Source organism: Cherax quadricarinatus, chromosome 2 (genome assembly GCF_038502225.1).
Source record: "Cherax quadricarinatus isolate ZL_2023a chromosome 2, ASM3850222v1, whole genome shotgun sequence".
Classification (NCBI taxonomy): Eukaryota; Metazoa; Arthropoda; class Malacostraca; order Decapoda; family Parastacidae; genus Cherax; species Cherax quadricarinatus.
The window spans coordinates 700634-719431 of NC_091293.1; the positions used below are offsets into that span (position 1 = coordinate 700634).

The 18798-nt window shown below is 42.1% G+C and overlaps 1 protein-coding gene across 3 annotated transcripts in view; it reads left to right on the top strand.

Moving 5' to 3' along the window:
• The window catches only part of LOC128703497 (ATPase family gene 2 protein homolog A), a 197434-nt gene that overhangs the window by 123344 nt on the left and 55292 nt on the right, over positions 1 to 18798 (top strand). For all 3 annotated transcript variants that reach the window (XM_070087022.1, XM_070087027.1, XM_070087035.1), the window contains one exon: positions 12133 to 12273. In XM_070087022.1, the coding sequence (XP_069943123.1) occupies positions 12133 to 12273 (141 nt within the window). The remainder of the gene's footprint in view (positions 1 to 12132; positions 12274 to 18798) is intronic.

Sequence of the window (18798 nt, forward strand, 5' to 3'; positions counted from 1 at the left end):
TTCACTCCTATCAAACGTGCTCATGCATTCCTGCTCGAAGTCCAAGCCCCTCTCACACAAAACCTCCTTTACCCCCTCCCTCCAACCTTTCCTAGGCCGACCCCTACCCCACCTTCCTTCCACTACAGACTGATACACTCTTGAAGTCATTCTGTTTCGCTCAGTAAATACATTAATAATTCATAAAATGACACTTACCTTTATTGAAGATTTAGCAATGAGACAGGAGGAGGGGAGAGGATGAAGGTGTATTATTGTTTGGAAGGAGAATCCCCTTCCATAAGGACTTTAGGTAGCAAGTCCTTTTCTGGGGTTACCTCCCACTAGGACCAGCTCGAGAGTCACTGGACCCCTGTCGCACCAAAAATCGGGGGGTTTCAGAGTGATACACCAGTAAAGGCTTCACTTTGCAATCCCCACTAGCATTACTACAAAACATGAGAGTTAGCCTGTCTTTCATAGGCTTGTGTCCTCGGAGTGCCTTTTCCTCCTGAGTAATTTAGGTCCTGTTTGGCATTTTCTTCCAAAACAGGCCTATTTCGTCACAATTGAACACTTGTTGGGGTTTTAATTTTTCAGCGTCTGTGTACTCCTTAAAGTCCTGCACATAATTTTCAGCTGCTTTTTTGTCAGAACTGGCAGCCTCACCATGCCTTATCACACTGTGTATGCCACTACGATTCTTAAATCTTTCAAACCAGCCTTTGCTGGCCTTAAATTCATCAATATCAGCACTAATTGGAGGCATTTTATTAATGAGATCAATATGCAACTGCCTTGACTTTTCATATATAATTGACTGAAGCACTATCTCCTGATAATTGTTTGTCATTGATCCACACCAACAACAGTCTCTCCACATCTTCGAATATTTGTGATCTCTGTTTTGTAAGCACATTTGCATCAGGGAAGAGAGAGGTGAAGGTTTATAAACTAAAAGAGGAGGCAGTTAGGGTAAGATATAAACAGCTATTGGAGGATAGATGGGCTAATGAGAGCATAGGCAATGGGGTCGAAGAGGTATGGGGTAGGTTTAAAAATGTAGTGTTAGAGTGTTCAGCAGAAGTTTGTGGTTACAGGAAAGTGGGTGCGGGAGGGAAGAGGAGCGATTGGTGGAATGATGATGTAAAGAGAGTAGTAAGGGAGAAAAAGTTAGCATATGAGAAGTTTTTACAAAGTAGAAGTGATGCAAGGAGGGAAGAGTATATGGAGAAAAAGAGAGAGGTTAAGAGAGTGGTGAAGCAATGTAAAAAGAGAGCAAATGAGAGAGTGGGTGAGATGTTATCAACAAATTTTGTTGAAAATAAGAAAAAGTTTTGGAGTGAGATTAACAAGTTAAGGAAGCCTAGAGAACAAATGGATTTGTCAGTTAAAAATAGAAGAGGAGAGTTATTAAATGGAGAGTTAGAGGTATTGGGAAGATGGAGGGAATATTTTGAGGAATTGTTAAATGTTGATGAAGATAGGGAAGCTGTGATTTCGTGTATAGGGCAAGGAGGAATAACATCTTGTAGGAGTGAGGAAGAGCCAGTTGTGAGTGTGGGGGAAGTTTGTGAAGCAGTAGGTAAAATGAAAGGGGGTAAGGCAGCCGGGATTGATGGGATAAAGATAGAAATGTTAAAAGCAGGTGGGGATATCGTTTTGGAGTGGTTGGTGCAATTATTTAATAAATGTATGGAAGAGGGTAAGGTACCTAGGGATTGGCAGAGAGCATGCGTAGTTCCTTTGTATAAAGGCAAAGGGGACAAAAGAGAGTGCAAAAATTATAGGGGGATAAGTCTGTTGAGTATACCTGGTAAAGTGTATGGTAGAGTTATTATTGAAAGAATTAAGAGTAAGACGGAGAATAGGATAGCAGATGAACAAGGAGGCTTTAGGAAAGGTAGGGGGTGTGTGGACCAGGTGTTTACAGTGAAACATATAAGTGAACAGTATTTAGATAAGGCTAAAGAGGTCTTTGTGGCATTTATGGATTTGGAAAAGGCATATGACAGGGTGGATAGGGGGGCAATGTGGCAGATGTTGTGGGTGTATGGTGTAGGAGGTTGGTTACTGAAAGCAGTGAAGAGTTTTTATGAGGATAGTGAGGCTCAAGTTAGAGTATGTAGGAAAGAGGGAAATTATTTCCCAGTAAAAGTAGGCCTTAGACAAGGATGTGTGATGTCACCATGGTTGTTTAATATATTTATAGATGGGGTTGTAAGAGAAGTAAATGCGAGGGTCTTGGCAAAAGGCGTGGAGTTAAAAGATAAAGAATCACACATAAAGTGGGAGTTGTCACAGTTGCTCTTTGCTGATGACACTGTGCTCTTGGGAGATTCTGAAGAGAAGTTGCAGAGATTGGTGGATGAATTTGGTAGGATGTGCAAAAGAAGAAAATTAAAAGTGAATACAGGAAAGAGTAAGGTTATGAGGATAAAAAGATTAGGTGATGAAAGATTAGATATCAGATTGGTGGGAGAGAGTATGGAGGAGGTGAATGTATTCAGATATTTGGGAGTGGACGTGTCAGCGGATGGGTCTATGAAAGATGAGGTGAATCATAGAATTGATGAGAGGGAAAAGGGTGTGTGGTGCACTTAGGAGTCTGTGGAGACAAAGAACTTTGTCCTTGGAAGCAAAGAGGGGAATGTATGAGAGTATAGTTTTACCAACGCTCTTATATGGGTGTGAAGCATGGGTGATGAATGTTGCAGCGAGGAGGAGGCTGGAGGCAGTGGAGATGTCATGTCTGAGGGACATGTGTGGTGTGAATATAATGCAGAGAATTCGTAGTTTGGAAGTTAGGAGGAGGTGCGAGATTACCAAAACTGTTGTCCAGAAGGCTGAGGGAGGGTTGTTGAGGTGGTTCAGACATGTAGAGAGAATGGAGCGAAACAGAGTGACTTCAAGAGTGTATCAGTCTGTAGTGGAAGAAAGGCAGGGTAGGGGTCGGCCTAGGAAAGGTTGGAGGGAGGGGGTAAAGGAGGTTTTGTGTGCGAGGGGCTTGGGCTTCCAGCAAGCATGCATGAGTGTGTTTGATAGGAGTGAATGGAGACAAATGGTTTTTAATACTTGACGTGCTGTTGGAGTGTGAGCAAAGTAACATTTATGAAGGGGTTCAGGGAAACCGGCAGGCCGGACTTGAGTCCTGGAGATAGGAAGTACAGTGCCTGCACTCTGAAGGAGGGGTGTTAATGTTGCAGTTTAAATACTGTAGTGTAAAGCACCCTTCTGGCAAGACAGTGATGGAGTGAGTGATGGTGAAAGTTTTTCTTTTTCGGGCCACCCTGCCTTGGTGGGAATCGGCCAGTGTGATAATAAAAAAAAAATCATTTGCACCTATCGCAACAACAGCTTCCTTGATTGCTTTTTTGTTGGCCAAGATAGTAGCGATGGTTGATTGGGGTTTGTTATACAACCTGGCCAGCTCAGAGGCACACACTCCACTTTCGTACTTTGCGATTATCTCTTCAATTCAATAGTATTTCTCACCCTTTTTACCACAGGATTGGCACTAGAAGCTTTCTTTGGGCCCATGGTGGCTTATTTAGCAGTTACAAGCACTAAAAACAATGGAATAATACAAACTGTATCGCATGTATGTGTGGAATTCTCCGCACTGGCTTGTAAACAGTGGCACACTGGCTGTACATGGAGTGGCCGGGCGGCTTGGGCCATGCGGATACATTCTGGATGAATGTCCTTCACTGAGTGTTTTATCGTTAATCGAGCCAATATTTTGATGCAAAAAGGTAACGGTATCCGATTTTATCGCTATCTGATGGCATCGTTAACTGAGGGTCCACTGTATATAAGAAACACACTGCATATCATAAAAACTTAATACAAACACCCATAAGGGAGGAAATTGACATAATAGTAAAGCTAAGTAAGCAACTGTGTCTTCTTTGTTGGCATTTGTAGACTCACCTGTTATTTGTACAGTATGCAGTTTTAACTGTTTCTTAAAATGTTCAAACCAACCATGACTTGCCACAAAGGTTTCACTTTGCGCACTAGAACCCTGTTTTTTTTAGATTTTAACCCTTTGACTGTTTCGGTCGGAACCAAGCTTGGTTCTGACCAACCGGTCGTAAGTTAAAATGGACGTAAGTCAAACCTTTGAAAATTCCCGACATACTGGGTAGGGCATAATGTCGAGCCACCATGTTTGATGTATACAGTGGTCCCTCGTTTTTCGTAATTAATCCGTTCCTGGAGGAGCTACTATAAACGAAATTTACGATTTGCGAATCAATTTTCCCCATAAGAAATAATGTAAATACAATTAATCTGTTCCTGGCACCCAGAAGTATTAAAACAAAAAAATTTTTTACATGAAATATACATGTAGTACATAAACAATACAATGGGAAATGATGAATGAAACATTAACAGCATAACACTTACCTTTATTGGAGATTCTTGTTAGTGTATGGGAGACTGGAGGAGGAGAGAGATTGGATTGTTTATAGTTTGGAAGGGGAATCCCCTTCCATCAACACCTCAGGTACCATTTACTTTTCTGGGGTTGCTTCTCTTCTGTTTCGTAATGCCACTAGGACCAGCTTGAGAGTCACTGGAGTCCTGACTCGCAAAATAACTGGAGAGAGCTCTGTTTCTGGCATCTCTTTAACACTTCCCTGAAATGGCCCAAGACTTTGTCACTGTACATGTTGCCAACATGGCTTGCAACAACCTTGTTAGGGTGATGTTTCTCCATAAAGCTTTCCATCTTACCCCACATAGTAAAAATTTCTTTAATTTCTGAAGAAGGCACCTTCTTCCATCTCTCTTCCTCCTCCTCTGCAGCAAGATTCTGAGCTGCGATGTGTTGCTCTTCCTGCTGAAGCTCTTGCAGCTCCTCAGAGGTGACTTCTTCGTTGTGGTCTTCCACCAATTCTTCCACATCCTTCAAACTCACATCCAACCCCATGGAACTCCCCAGTGCCACAATTGATTTTACAACAGACATAGGCTCATCAGGGTCAGTCCCAAACTCTTCAAAATCCCTCTTGTCGACACAATCTGGCCACAGTTTTCTCCAAGCAGAGTTCAAAGTCCTGGTAGCCACTCCCTCCCAAGCCATACCTATAAGGGTTATGCAATGGAGGATGCTGAAGTGTTCTCTCCAAAATTCCCTTAGGGTCAAGTGAGTGTCTGTGGTCACAGTCAAGCACCTGTGAAACACTTCTTTTGTGTAGAGTTTTTTAAAGTTTGCAATGACCTGCTGGTCCATGGGCTGGAGGAGAGGAGTGGTATTCGGGGGCAAGAACTTTACTGTGATGAACCCAAACTCCTCTATAATTAGGTCATCCAAGTTTGGAGGATGAGCAGGTGCATTGTCCATTACTAGCAGGCACTTGAGATCCAATTTCTTTTCCAGGAGATACTCCTTCACACTAGGGCCAAACACTTCATTGAACCACTCGACGAAAATTTCCCTCATGACCCATGCCTTACTATTAGATTTCCAAAACACACACAATTTACTCTTCATAACATTGTTTTTCGTGAACACTCTGGGATTTTCAGAATGGTACACTAGTAATGGCTTCACTTTGAAATCCCCACTAGCATTAGCACAGAACATGAGCGTCAGCCTGTCTTTCATAGGCTTGTGTCCTGGCATTGCCTTTTCCTCTTGTGTAATGAAAATCCTCTTTGGCATTTTCTTCCAAAAGAGGCCTGTTTCATCACAATTGAACACTTGTTCAGGTTTCAGTCCTTCAGCCTCTATGTACTCCTGGAATTCATGCACATATTTTTCAGCCGCCTTGTGGTCCGAACTGGCAGCCTCACCATGCCTTACCACACTGTGTATGCCAGTACGGTTCTTAAATCTCTCAAACCAGCCTTTGCTGGCCTTAAATTCACTCACATCACCATTATTTGCAGGCAATTTCTTTACCAGATCATTGTGCAACTGTCTAGCCTTTTCACAAATAATCGAAGTCATAAGACTATCTCCTGCTAATTGTTTCTCATTTATCCACACCAATAATAACTTCTCAACCTTTTCGAGTACTGGTGATCTCATTTTTGTCAGCATAGTTACCCCCTTTGCAACAACAGCATCCTTGATTTCCTCTTTCTTGGCCACTATGGAACATAAGGTTGTGTAGGGTTTCTTATACATCCTGGCCAGTTCGGCCACACTTGTACCACTTTCATATTGTTCAATGATGGTTTTCTTAAATTCAATCGTATTTTTCACCTTCTTTACCACAGGCTTGGCACTAGGAGCTTTCTTTGGAGCCATGGTAGCTTATTTAGTACTTGCAAGCACTAAAACAAATGGAATATTATGAAATATTTTGCTGGAGCACGTGAGGGGATCTTTGCTCACTGGTAAATAATGCCAGACTGGCTGCCACCACGGCTCACGCCGTGGGTACACGTCCCAGACGAATTACGACTCGCAAGTCAACTTATGAAAAGCGAGTCTTCCTTATGAAGAAAGATTGAAGACTCTTAAGTTACATTCACTTGTTAGACGAAGAATGAGGGGAGACCTGATCAAAGTGTATAAGTGGAAGATAGGTATTAATAGGGGGGATATTAATAGGGTCTTGAGGATATCTTTCCAAGAGAGAACCCGCAGTAATGGATTTAAATTAGGTAAGTTTAGATTTAGAAAGGACATAGGAAAGTATTGGTTTGGAAATAGGGTAGTTGATGAGTGGAACAGTCTACCTAGTTGGGTTATTGAGGCTAGGACTTAGGGTAGCTTCAAATTTAGGCTGGATAAGTACACGAGTGGGAGGGGTTGGATTTGAGTGGGACTTGCACATCAGAGCTTATTTCTTGGATAGCATTGAAAATTGCGTTGGGCAAATGTTTTGTTAGTGGGATGAATTGTAAAGGACCTGCCTAGTATGGGCCAACAGGCCTGCTGCAGCGTTCCTCCTTTCTTATGTTTTTATGAGTCCATGTTTATATGAAAATAACCCTATGATTGGCAAAATTTACGATTGCCGGGAACTACGAAAAGCGAGAGACCACTGTACTCATAAATTCTAGCGGCTTCAATTGAAGCAGGAGAAAGCTGGTAGTCCCACATGTGAGAGAATGGGTCTGTGTGGTCAGTGTGCACCATATAAAAAAATTCTGCAGCACCCAGTGCATAATGAGAAAAAAAAACTCCGATCATTTTTTTTTTAATTAAAAGGCCGACTTTGTGGTCTATTTTCATATAGTGTTTATAGTTGTATTCTCATTTTCTTGGTCTCACTTGATAGAGTGGAAAACATATTATAGAGACAGATGTGACTTTGATTGGTTTTATTATGAAAAGAACCTTGAAATGGAGCTCGAAGTAGGGGAAATGTTTGATTTTTACCAATGTTCAAAAGTAAACAAATGATGTCATTTTCTAATAAATGTCCAACTAGCCGTTCTAATATGGAGTCATGAATGGATTGACATTATTTATACAGTTACTACAATATTGCAGTAGTCTGCATAACAGTAAATCTTTTATTTTTTGTTTGAATAAAAATTCAAAATAGAAAGCAAGAGTAATATCAGAGGGGCCTGGAGATGTGACTGACGAATAAAGAAAATGTTATTTTAAAGCCGAGAATGTCTGCATTGTTCATTCTGGACTGTTACAAAAAATGCGATTTCTAATAAGCATAAAGATCTCAAGGACTGCCCTTCTAGCATCCAGCCTGTTACTAGGTTTATGTAACAAGTAGTCAGTATCCTGGTCCAATTATCCATTAGAATTCAATAAGATTAAATAGTGCTTCAGGATTACAACTGGTAGGCTACTAACTAAAGAAATTAAAATTTAATAAGTTTATTAACAATTAAGTTGTCTAGGCGTATATTATCAAAGTAAATTATAGTAATCAATTGAATATAATATAGGGCACAAGTTCCTACACTTCTCTCGTGTACAGTAGTATTGTGCTGAAGGTACATATCACATCATTATGGCTTTTAAGTACCGTCTGGTACATTGTTAACATATAATAACATAATACAAATATCAACAAGTAAGTTTTTGTGTATGCGTGTAAGTGCTCTAAGTAGTTCGCTATGTCTCGAGACTCGACTAGACTTAACCAGTAACTGACTAAAAGTCCTCACATAAAATAACTTCTTCACCAACCTGGCAATCAGAACAGCTAGCTTGAACAATAAGGCGACTGTTAAGCCGAACAGCAATATAACAAGCAACAGCAACACAGAATCAGGAGCAAGTAGATAATATAACGACACTAAGTAGGGACCATCTGCAGATCCTCCACAAAAGTCACAAAACTCCCATACTACTTAATCTAAGTTCAGCATTAGAAAATCCCCAACTGTGACAGTGCACAGATACCAGTACAATTTAGGTCAGAAGCTACAGCTCAGGACCTGAGTTTCTCAGAGAGTGTATGCGACGCACAACCTCAGTACAACGTCGAAAATCACTAAGTCTAGACTGTATTCTGTTAACAGAGTTACACAGAACCAACAACAAGAAAGTGACAGAGATGTTCTTCCAACAAGGGCCCACAAGGGAGAAGCACGTCCAACCAGACAATAGCGCGAGCAGCCCAGACAGACTACTCCAGGTGAGGTGTGATCACCCCCCCCCTGATCATGTGACTCTCCATGGACTGCTGCTGCCTAGCAGTGCACAAGCCAGCAGCGTAATGAGCGGAGAGAAAACACAGTAGTTAGACAATGTTGTCAGCTACTTAACACTCGAACTATGAGCACTGAATAATATATAAATGTTACATCCTACCTAATAATATAACTAAGTCAAATAATAATATAAAGTAATATATTTACAATTTAGCTATTATCGCAAATATATTTTTTAATTTTCGTGAAATTAGCCAAATTGCAAATTTCTGACCACGTTATTGGGTAGTTAAAATCGGTAAATGGGCAGTTTCTTGCACTCAATCGATAGAAAAAATGGAGTTCTAAAGAAATAGCTTTGAGTTTGGTTGGTTGGAACAATGGAATTAGCCGAAAATAGGCTCAAAATGGGCAGAATTGCCAATTCGTAAATATCTCTGAGGTCGCTAAATTCGTGAGAGCGTAATTCCATCAGTTTTCCATCAAATTTTGTTCTTTTGGTGTCATTACAATCGGGAAAAGATTCTCTTATCATTTCATAAAGAAAAAATAATATTTTTTTTTTCGGAAATTTTGCGACACCAGGAGACACCTCAGGATTTGGGGTTGCGACAATCAAGGGGTTAAATAAACTTAAAGCTTTCATTTGTATGGCCAATAGTGAACAGGGAGAATTGCACCGATTCATGTCCTCCATCCAGATATTTAAAATCTTTCCATATTTTCCATTCCTGGCTGGGAATTTATTTTCTTTTTCTCTTCAGCATTAAAATGAAATGATGTTAATTGAAGACTTACTGTATATGATAGTTACATTGTGAAAACACTCAGTGTTACTACCCTGCTGTATATTATAGTTACTGTATTTCATGGCTTATAAGATGCGACTTATGAGACTTTGCTTTAGTTTCAGTGGCTCGGCATCGCAATTTATAGGACACAGTGGTTTTTGAAGACATTTTATGGAAAAAACATGTGTGTAATAAGCTGCTATATGAAAGTTACATTGTGGGAACACTTATAGACTGTGAAACAAGCTGTGGACCAGAATGAAAACTGCAGTGTTGCTGTAGAACTTGGCTTGGCTTACCTTCTCACAGAAATGTTAAAACAACTGATATACCTTTGATGAGTTTCAAGAGTCTTTCTACTCTTGGAGCTCGGCCATGGGCCAGGTTTGCCTGGTGCTAGCCTGATCAGTCAGGCCGTTGCTGCTGGTGGCCTGCTGCCCCACATATCCATCACAGCCTGGTTGATCTGGCACCTAATAGAATCTCCAACACTGACTGCAGAAGTGAAAAACTGTGCTAGACTGCCAGCGATGATGGCGCCAGGCGATGCCAGGATAACACTGTAGCATAAATCTGCACAAGTGGTTCACAGAGCTGCACAGGACGTCAGGTGTTGCTTGCACGTTGAGGGACAATGATACACCTGCACAACTCTTAAACACTGAGTGGCACTAACACTTGCTAGGGTGTGACATGAGAGAACAGTACTGCTCTGGCCTTTCTGTTTTTTTTTTTTTTTTTTTTTTTTTTACAACAAGTCGGCCGTCTCCCACCGAGGCAGGGTGACCCAAAAAAGAAAGAAAATCCCCAAAAAGAAATACTTTCATCATCATTCAACACTTTCACCACACTCACACATTATCACTGTTTTTGCAGAGGTGCTCAGAATACAACAGTTTAGAAGCATACACATATAAAGATACACAACATATCCCTCCAAACTGCCAATATCCCAAACCCCTCCTTTAAAGTGCAGGCATTGTACTTCTCATTTCCAGGACTCAAGTCCGACTATATGAAAATAACCGGTTTCCCTGAATCCCTTCACTAAATATTACCCTGCTCACACTCCAACAGATCGTCAGGTCCCAAGTACCATTCGTCTCCATTCACTCCTATCTAACACGCTCACACACGCTTGCTGGAAGTCCAAGCCCCTTGCCCACAAAACCTCCTTTACCCCCTCTCTCCAACCCTTTCGAGGACGACCCCTACCCCGCCTTCCTTCCCCTATAGATTTATATACTTTCCATGTCATTCTACTTTGACCCATTCTCTCTAAATGACCAAACCACCTCAACAACCCCTCTTCTGCACTCTGACTAATACTTTTATTAACTCCACACCTTTTCCTAATTTCCACACTCCGAATTTTCTGCATAATATTTACACCACACATTGCCCTTAAACAGGACATCTCCACTGCCTCCAACCGTCTCTCGCTGCTGCATTTACAACCCAAGCTTCACACCCATATAAGAGTGTTGGTACTACTATACTTTCATACATTCCCTTCTTTGCCTCCATAGATAACGTTTTTTGACTCCACATATACCTCAACGCACCACTCACCTTTTTTCCCTCATCAATTCTATGATTAACCTCATCCTTCATAAATCCATCTGCTGACACGTCAACTCCCAAGTATCTGAAAACATTCACTTCTTCCATACTCCTCCTCCCCAATTTGATATCCAATTTTTCTTTATCTAAATCATTTGATACCCTCATCACCTTACTCTTTTCTATGTTCACTTTCAACTTTCTACCTTTACACACATTCCCAAACTCATCCACTAACCTTTGCAATTTTTCTTTAGAATCTCCCATAAGCACAGTATCATCAGCAAAAAGTAACTGTGTCAATTCCCATTTTGAATTTGATTCCTCAAAATTTAATCCCACCCCTCTCCCGAACACCCTAGCATTTACTTCCTTTACAACCCCATCTATAAATATATTAAACAACCATGGTGACATTACACATCCCTGTCTAAGACCTACTTTTACCGGGAAGTAATCTCCCTCTCTTCTACACACCCTAACCTGAGCGTCACTATCCTCATAAAAACTCTTTACAGCATTTAATAACTTACCACCTATTCCATATACTACTTGCAACATCTGCCACAATGCTCCTCTATCCACTCTATCATATGCCTTTTCTAAATCCATAAATGCAATAAAAACTTCCCTACCTTTATCTAAATACTGTTCACATATATGCTTCAATGTAAACACTTGATCTACACATCCCCTACCCACTTTGAAACCTCTTTGCTCATCCGCAATCCTACATTCTGTCTTACCTCTAATTCTTTCAATTATAACCCTACTGTACACTTTTCCTGGTATAATCAGTAAACTTGTTCCTCTGTAATTTTTAGTCTCTTTTGTCCCCTTTCCCTTTATATAAAGGGACTATACATGCTCTCCGCCAATCCCTAGGTACCTTCCCCTCTTTCATACATTTATTAAACAAAAGTACCAACCACTCCAACACTATATCCTCCCCTGCTTTTAATATTTCTGTCATACACACTGTATAATACACACTGCCTGAGAGGTCAGACTTACAGTTCTAGAACTTGCAAGGAAGATGCAACAGGTGTTCTATACAGTGGTTGTGTGCTTGTAAGTGGTGGATCACATCAACTTGTGTTTGTACAGCACCTGCTGTACTATATTTCAGTAATACTAATTGAACATATTCAGTAATGATGCTGTAATAAAATATTCATCAAGTGTACAATTTGTAAACTTTTTATTCTAGGAAATGATTGATCTTCACAGGAGTGATCCTGAGAAACATAAGCTGAAGGGGGTGTTGTTGTACGGTCCTCCAGGCTGCTCCAAGACTATGTTTGTACGAGCTCTAGTACATGAAACTGGCTTTACTTTCTTCCCACTCAAGGTATGTTTTTTGACTTTCTTCCCGGTCAAGGTATGTTGTCCTAAGTTTCTTCCCACACAAGGAAGTAGAATTTAATTTCTTTACACACAAGGTATGTTGTGTTTCTTGACACACACAAGGTCGCAAGGTACATTGTGTTTCTCGACACACACAAGGTATATTGTGTTTCTTGACACACACAAGGTACGTTGTGTTTTTTGACACACACAAGGTACATACACAAATAACCCACACATAAAAGAGAGAAGCTTACGACGACGTTTCGGTCCGACTTGGACCATTGACAAAGTCACACAGTGTGACTTTGTCAATGGTCCAAGTCGGACCGAAACGTCGTCGTAAGCTTCTCTCTTTTATGTGCGGGTTATTTATGTATCGTTCCAGTCACGGTATTGTGCCTTTTTGTTATTTACACAAGGTACATTGTTTCTTGACACACACAAGGTACGTTGTGTTTCTTGACACACACAAGGTACGTTGTGTTTCTCAACACGCACAAGATATGTTGTGTTTCTCAACACGCACAAGGTACATTGTGTTTCTTGACACACACACACAAGGTATGTTGTGTTTCTTGACACACACACACAAGGTATGTTGTGTTTCTTGACACACTTTGAGAAAGACTACCACACCAGCAGTCGACTCTCACTCATATCCTTGAAGATACTTCTGTGTAGCAGTGTATGTTCAGTGTCACAGTTACATTACTCAGGTATCTGTATTACCATAGTAATACACACGATGAAAATTATATATACCAGTATGTAATAAGAATACCATAGTAATACACACTAAAAATGTAATGTGTATCACATAGATAACTGGTTCAGGGAACTGACAAGTTGATGAATTAGACACATGTGCAACACTTCTGTATCTTTACTGTGGAAATGTTTTGGCAACCAGTGGCTTTCTCAGTCCAATACACAGAAGAATGGTTGAAGATCAGAAGGAGTGTGTGTGGTAGTCAGTCCCTCAGTTTTATCAGTATTGATGGACTAATCACATTGGCTCCAGGGGAAGGGACTGATCACCTCCAACTCCTGATCTTCAACCATTCTTCTCTGTACTGGACTGAGGAAGCCACTGGTTGATGAAATATTTCTGTATCCCAGCATACATAAGGGTGATTACCAATAGACCCCTGGCTGTCTCCAAGAATGTGCTGGACAGGCACCTAAAGTCAGTACCTGACCTGCCGGGCTGTGGGTCGTATGTTGGTTTATATGCAGCCAGCAGTAACAGCCTGGTTGATCAGGCCCTGATCCACCATGAGGCCTGGTCATGGACTGGGCCCCGGGGGCGTTGATCCCTGAAACACCCCCTAGGTAGGTATACGTAAATGTTGTATCATGTAATAATATTTGCACCAGAAAATGTAATTGACATATGTATCTTCTTTCAGTGCACCGGCCGTATTCCACCGAGGCGGGGTGGCCCAAAAGAAAAAACGAAAGTTCCTCCTTTTACATTTAGTAATATATACAGGAGAAGGTGTTACTATTCCCTTGCTCCTGGCATTGTAATTGACATATATGTACAGTTAATCAGTTACAGTAGGGTCCCACTTTAATGGCAGGTTAGGCTCCAGGCTACCGCCGTAAAGCGGAAATCGTAGTAAAGTGGAACACCCTTTTTTTCCACTTATAAATGCATATAAATACTAGATAACAAGTTTACACTAACATATATTAAGTTAGCAATAGAACTAGGCATTAAAAAAACAATAAAAAGTAAAATACACATATAGTACACTCGTTACTTACCTTAAAATATTTGTAGTCTAAATCTAGGGTGAGATGACTAGTATTTATTGTAACAAATCAAGTGTGGTATGTATGGTAGCCAGCCAGGCTACCATACCAGGCCACCCCACCCACACAATATTCTATGACATTTAAGCATCCCAGGGCGATAAAATGCATATACAGTTCTCTCATTACTTACCTTAAAATATTTGTAGTCTTAACCCTTTGACTGTTTCGGTTGTATATATACGTCCTATGAGCCGCCAGGTTTGATGTATACAGTGGACCCTCGCCTAACGATATTAATCCGTTCCTGAGAGCTCAACGTTAAGCAAAATTATCGTTAGCCGAATTAATTTTCCCCATAAGAAATAATGGAAATCAAATTAATGCGTTCCTGACACCCCAAAGTATGAAAAACAAAAATTTTACCACCTGAAATATTAATTTTAATACACACAAACTGAAGAAGACATGTATAATTACATGACACTTAGATTTATTGAAGATCTGGTGATGATTGATGGGATGGGAGGAGGGGAGTGTGTGGATGGTGTTAATGTTTAGAAGGGGAATCCCATTCCATTAGGACTTGAGGTGACAAGTCCTTTTCCGGGGTTACTTCCCTTCTTCTTTTAATGCTTTGACTGTCAAGGTCGTATTTATACGACTTACGAGGTACCGTGTTTGATGTATATACAGGTCTCCCTCAACATTCGCGAGGGTTAGGGGATCAAGAGCCTCGCGAATGTTGAAAAACCGTGAATGTTTGGTGCCCCAATATATTGTAGGGAAATATAATACAATACTGCTTCCTTAACTTGTTGAACCGTGAACAACCATAAAATACATGAAAACGTCATAAACTGTACTAAAAATATACATGTTATGCTTTAATAACATGTATGTTATTAAATACCACGGACTCCGCCATTGCCTCCACCAATGCCTCCACCACTTCCCCAACCACTGCCAGTCCCTACTACCCTCCCTCCGACCCCCGCAACTGGCAGCCAGCCCTCCCACCACTCAGTGTGGTGAGTGTTTTGTTTGTTCATTATTTGCTATTAAACTTCAGTATAAATAATGCAAACCCATCCATGACTGCATATTGGAATGGCTATTCGGACAGGTATTGGACGGTGACATCATGTGTTTACTCTTGAACACAGCAAAGAATCAAGCATTTCTGCTACTGCTAATAATAACAATAGTAAAAATAATAATAATAATAATAATAATAATAATAATACGATATAATTGAAGAAGGAAATTGTACAAAAATACGAGGGAGTGGTTGACACATCGTCAGTGTGGCTTTGTTTATGTTGGAGTGAGCATTAGTCTCCGTGCTCTTCCAAACATTTCACAATAATTCTGCAGTTGAGGCAGTGGTATTTAATAACATATATGTTATAAATAATAATAGTACACATTAATAACATGTATTATTATTATTAATAACATGTATGTTATTAAATACCACTGCCTCAACCACTGCCTCAATCGCTTCCTCAACAGCTGCCTCACCCACTGCCTCAATTGCTGCCTCAACAGCAGCCTCACCCACTGCCTCAATCGCTGCCTCAACCACTGCATCAATCGCTGCCTCAACAGCTGCCTCAACCACTGCCTCAATCGCTGCCTTAACAGCTGCCTCAACCACTGCATCGATTGCTTCCTCAACAGCTGCCTGACCCACTGCCTCAATCGCTGCCTCACCCACTGCCTCAACAGCTGCCTCAACCACTGCCTCAATTGCTGCCTCAACAGCTGCCTCACCCACTGCCTCAATCGCTGCCTCAACAGCTGCCTCAACCACTGCCTCAATCGCTGCCTCAACAGCTGCCTCACCCACTGCCTCAATCACTGCCTCAACAGCTGCCTCACCCACTGCCTCAATCGCTGCCTCAACAGCTGTCTCACCCACTGCCTCAATCGCTGCCTCAACAGCTGCCTCAATCGCTGCCTCAACAGCTGCCTCAATCGCTGCCTCAACAGCTGCCTCACCCACTGCCTCAATTGCTGCCTCAACAGCTGCCTCAACCACTGCCTCAACAGCAGCCTCACCCACTGCCTCAACCACTGCCTCAATCGCTGCCTCAACAGCTGCCTCACCCACTGCCTCAATCGCTGCCTCAACAGCTGCCTCAACCACTGCCTCAATCGCTGCCTCAACAGCTGCCTCACCTACTGCCTCAATCGCTGCCTCAACAGCTGCCTCACCCACTGCCTCAATCGCTGCCTCAACAGCTGTCTCACCCACTGCCTCAATCGCTGCCTCAACAGCTGCCTCAATAGCTGCCTCAACAGCTGCCTCAATCGCTGCCTCAACAGCTGCCTCACCCACTGCCTCAATTGCTGCCTCAACAGCTGCCTCAACCACTGCCTCAACAGCAGCCTCACCCACTGCCTCAATCGCTGCCTCAACCACTGCCTCAATCGCTGCCTCAACAGCTGCCTCAACCACTGCCTCAATCGCTGCCTCAACAGCTGCCTCAACCACTGCCTCAATCGCTGCCTCAACAGCTGCCTCACCCACTGCCTCAATCGCTGCCTCAGCAGCTGTCTCACCCACTGCCTCAATCGCTGCCTCAACAGCTGCCTCAATCGCTGCCTCAACAGCTGCCTCAATTGCTGCCTCAACAGCTGCCTCAACCACTGCCTCAATCGCTGCCTCAACAGCAGCCTCACCCACTGCCTCAATCGCTGCCTCAACCACTGCCTCAATCGCTGCCTCAACAGCTGCCTCAACCACTGCCTCAATCGCTGCCTCAACAGCTGCCTCACCCACTGCCTCAATCGCTGCCTCAACAGCTGCCTCAACCACTGCCTCACCCACTGCCTCAATCGCTGCCTCAACAGCTGCCTCACCCACTGCCTCAATCGCTGCCTCACCCACTGCCTCAATCGCTGCCTCAATCGCTGCCTCAACCACTGCCTCAATCGCTGCCTCAACAGCTGCCTCTACCACTCCAGTCGCACTCAATCTACAAGCACCAAACAATGAATTATTGTGAAATGTTTGGAAGAGCACGGAGACTAATGCTCACTACAGCATAAACAAAGCCACACTGACCATGTGTCAACCACTCCCTCGTATTTTTGTACAACTTCCTTCAATTATATCGTATTTATTATTATTATTATTATTATTATTATTATTATTATTATTATTATTATTTTTTTTTTTTTTATTATCACACCGGCCGATTCCCACCAAGGCAGGGTGGCCCGAAAAAGAAAAACTTTCACCATCATTCACTCCATCACTGTCTTGCCAGAAGGGTGCTTTACACTACAGTTTTTAAACTGCAACATTAACACCCCTCCTTCAGAGTGCAGGCACTGTACTTCCCATCTCCAGGACTCAAGTCCGGCCTGCCGGTTTCCCTGAATCCCTTCATAAATGTTACTTTGCTCACACTCCAACAGCACGTCAAGTATTAAAAACCATTTGTCTCCATTCACTCCTATCAAACACGCTCACGCATGCCTGCTGGAAGTCCAAGCCCCTCGCACACAAAACCTCCTTTACCCCCTCCCTCCAACCCTTCCTAGGCCGACCCCTACCCCGCCTTCCTTCCACTACAGACTGATACACTCTTGAAGTCATTCTGTTTCGCTCCATTCTCTCTACATGTCCGAACCACCTCAACAACCCTTCCTCAGCCCTCTGGACAACAGTTTTGGTAATCCCGCACCTCCTCCTAACTTCCAAACTACGAATTCTCTGCATTATATTCACACCACACATTGCCCTCAGACATGACATCTCCACTGCCTCCAGCCTTCTCCTCGCTGCAACATTCATCACCCACACTTCACACCCATATAAGAGCGTTGGTAAAACTATACTCTCATACATTCCCCTCTTTGCCTCCAAGGACAAAGTTCTTTGTCTCCACAGACTCCTAAGTGCACCACTCACTCTTTTTCCCTCATCAATTCTATGATTCACCTCATCTTTCATAGACCCATCCGCTGACACGTCCACTCCCAAATATCTGAATACGTTCACCTCCTCCATACTCTCTCCCTCCAATCTGATATTCAATCTTTCATCACCTAATCTTTTTGTTATCCTCATAACCTTACTCTTTCCTGTATTCACCTTTAATTTTCTTCTTTTGCACACCCTACCAAATTCATCCACCAATCTCTGCAACTTCTCTTCAGAATCTCCCAAGAGCACAGTGTCATCAGCAAAGAGCAGCTGTGACAACTCCCACTTTGTGTGTGATTCTTTATCTTTTAACTCCACGCCTCTTGCCAAGACCCTCGCATTTACTTCTCTTACAACCCCATCTATAAATATATTAAACAACCACGGTGACATCACACATCCTTGTCTAAGGCCTACTTTTACTGGGAAAAAATTTCCCTCTTTCCTACATACTCTAACTTGAGCCTCACTATCCTCGTAAAAACTCTTCACTGCTTTCAGTAACCTACCTCCTACACCATACACTTGCAACATCTGCCACATTGCCCCCCTATCCACCCTGTCATACGCCTTTTCCAAATCCATAAATGCCACAAAGACCTCTTTAGCCTTATCTAAATACTGTTCACTTATATGTTTCACTGTAAACACCTGGTCCACACACCCCCTACCTTTCCTAAAGCCTCCTTGTTCATCTGCTATCCTATTCTCCGTCTTACTCTTAATTCTTTCAATTATAACTCTACCATACACTTTACCAGGTACACTCAACAGACTTATCCCCCTATAATTTTTGCACTCTCTTTTATCCCCTTTGCCTTTATACAA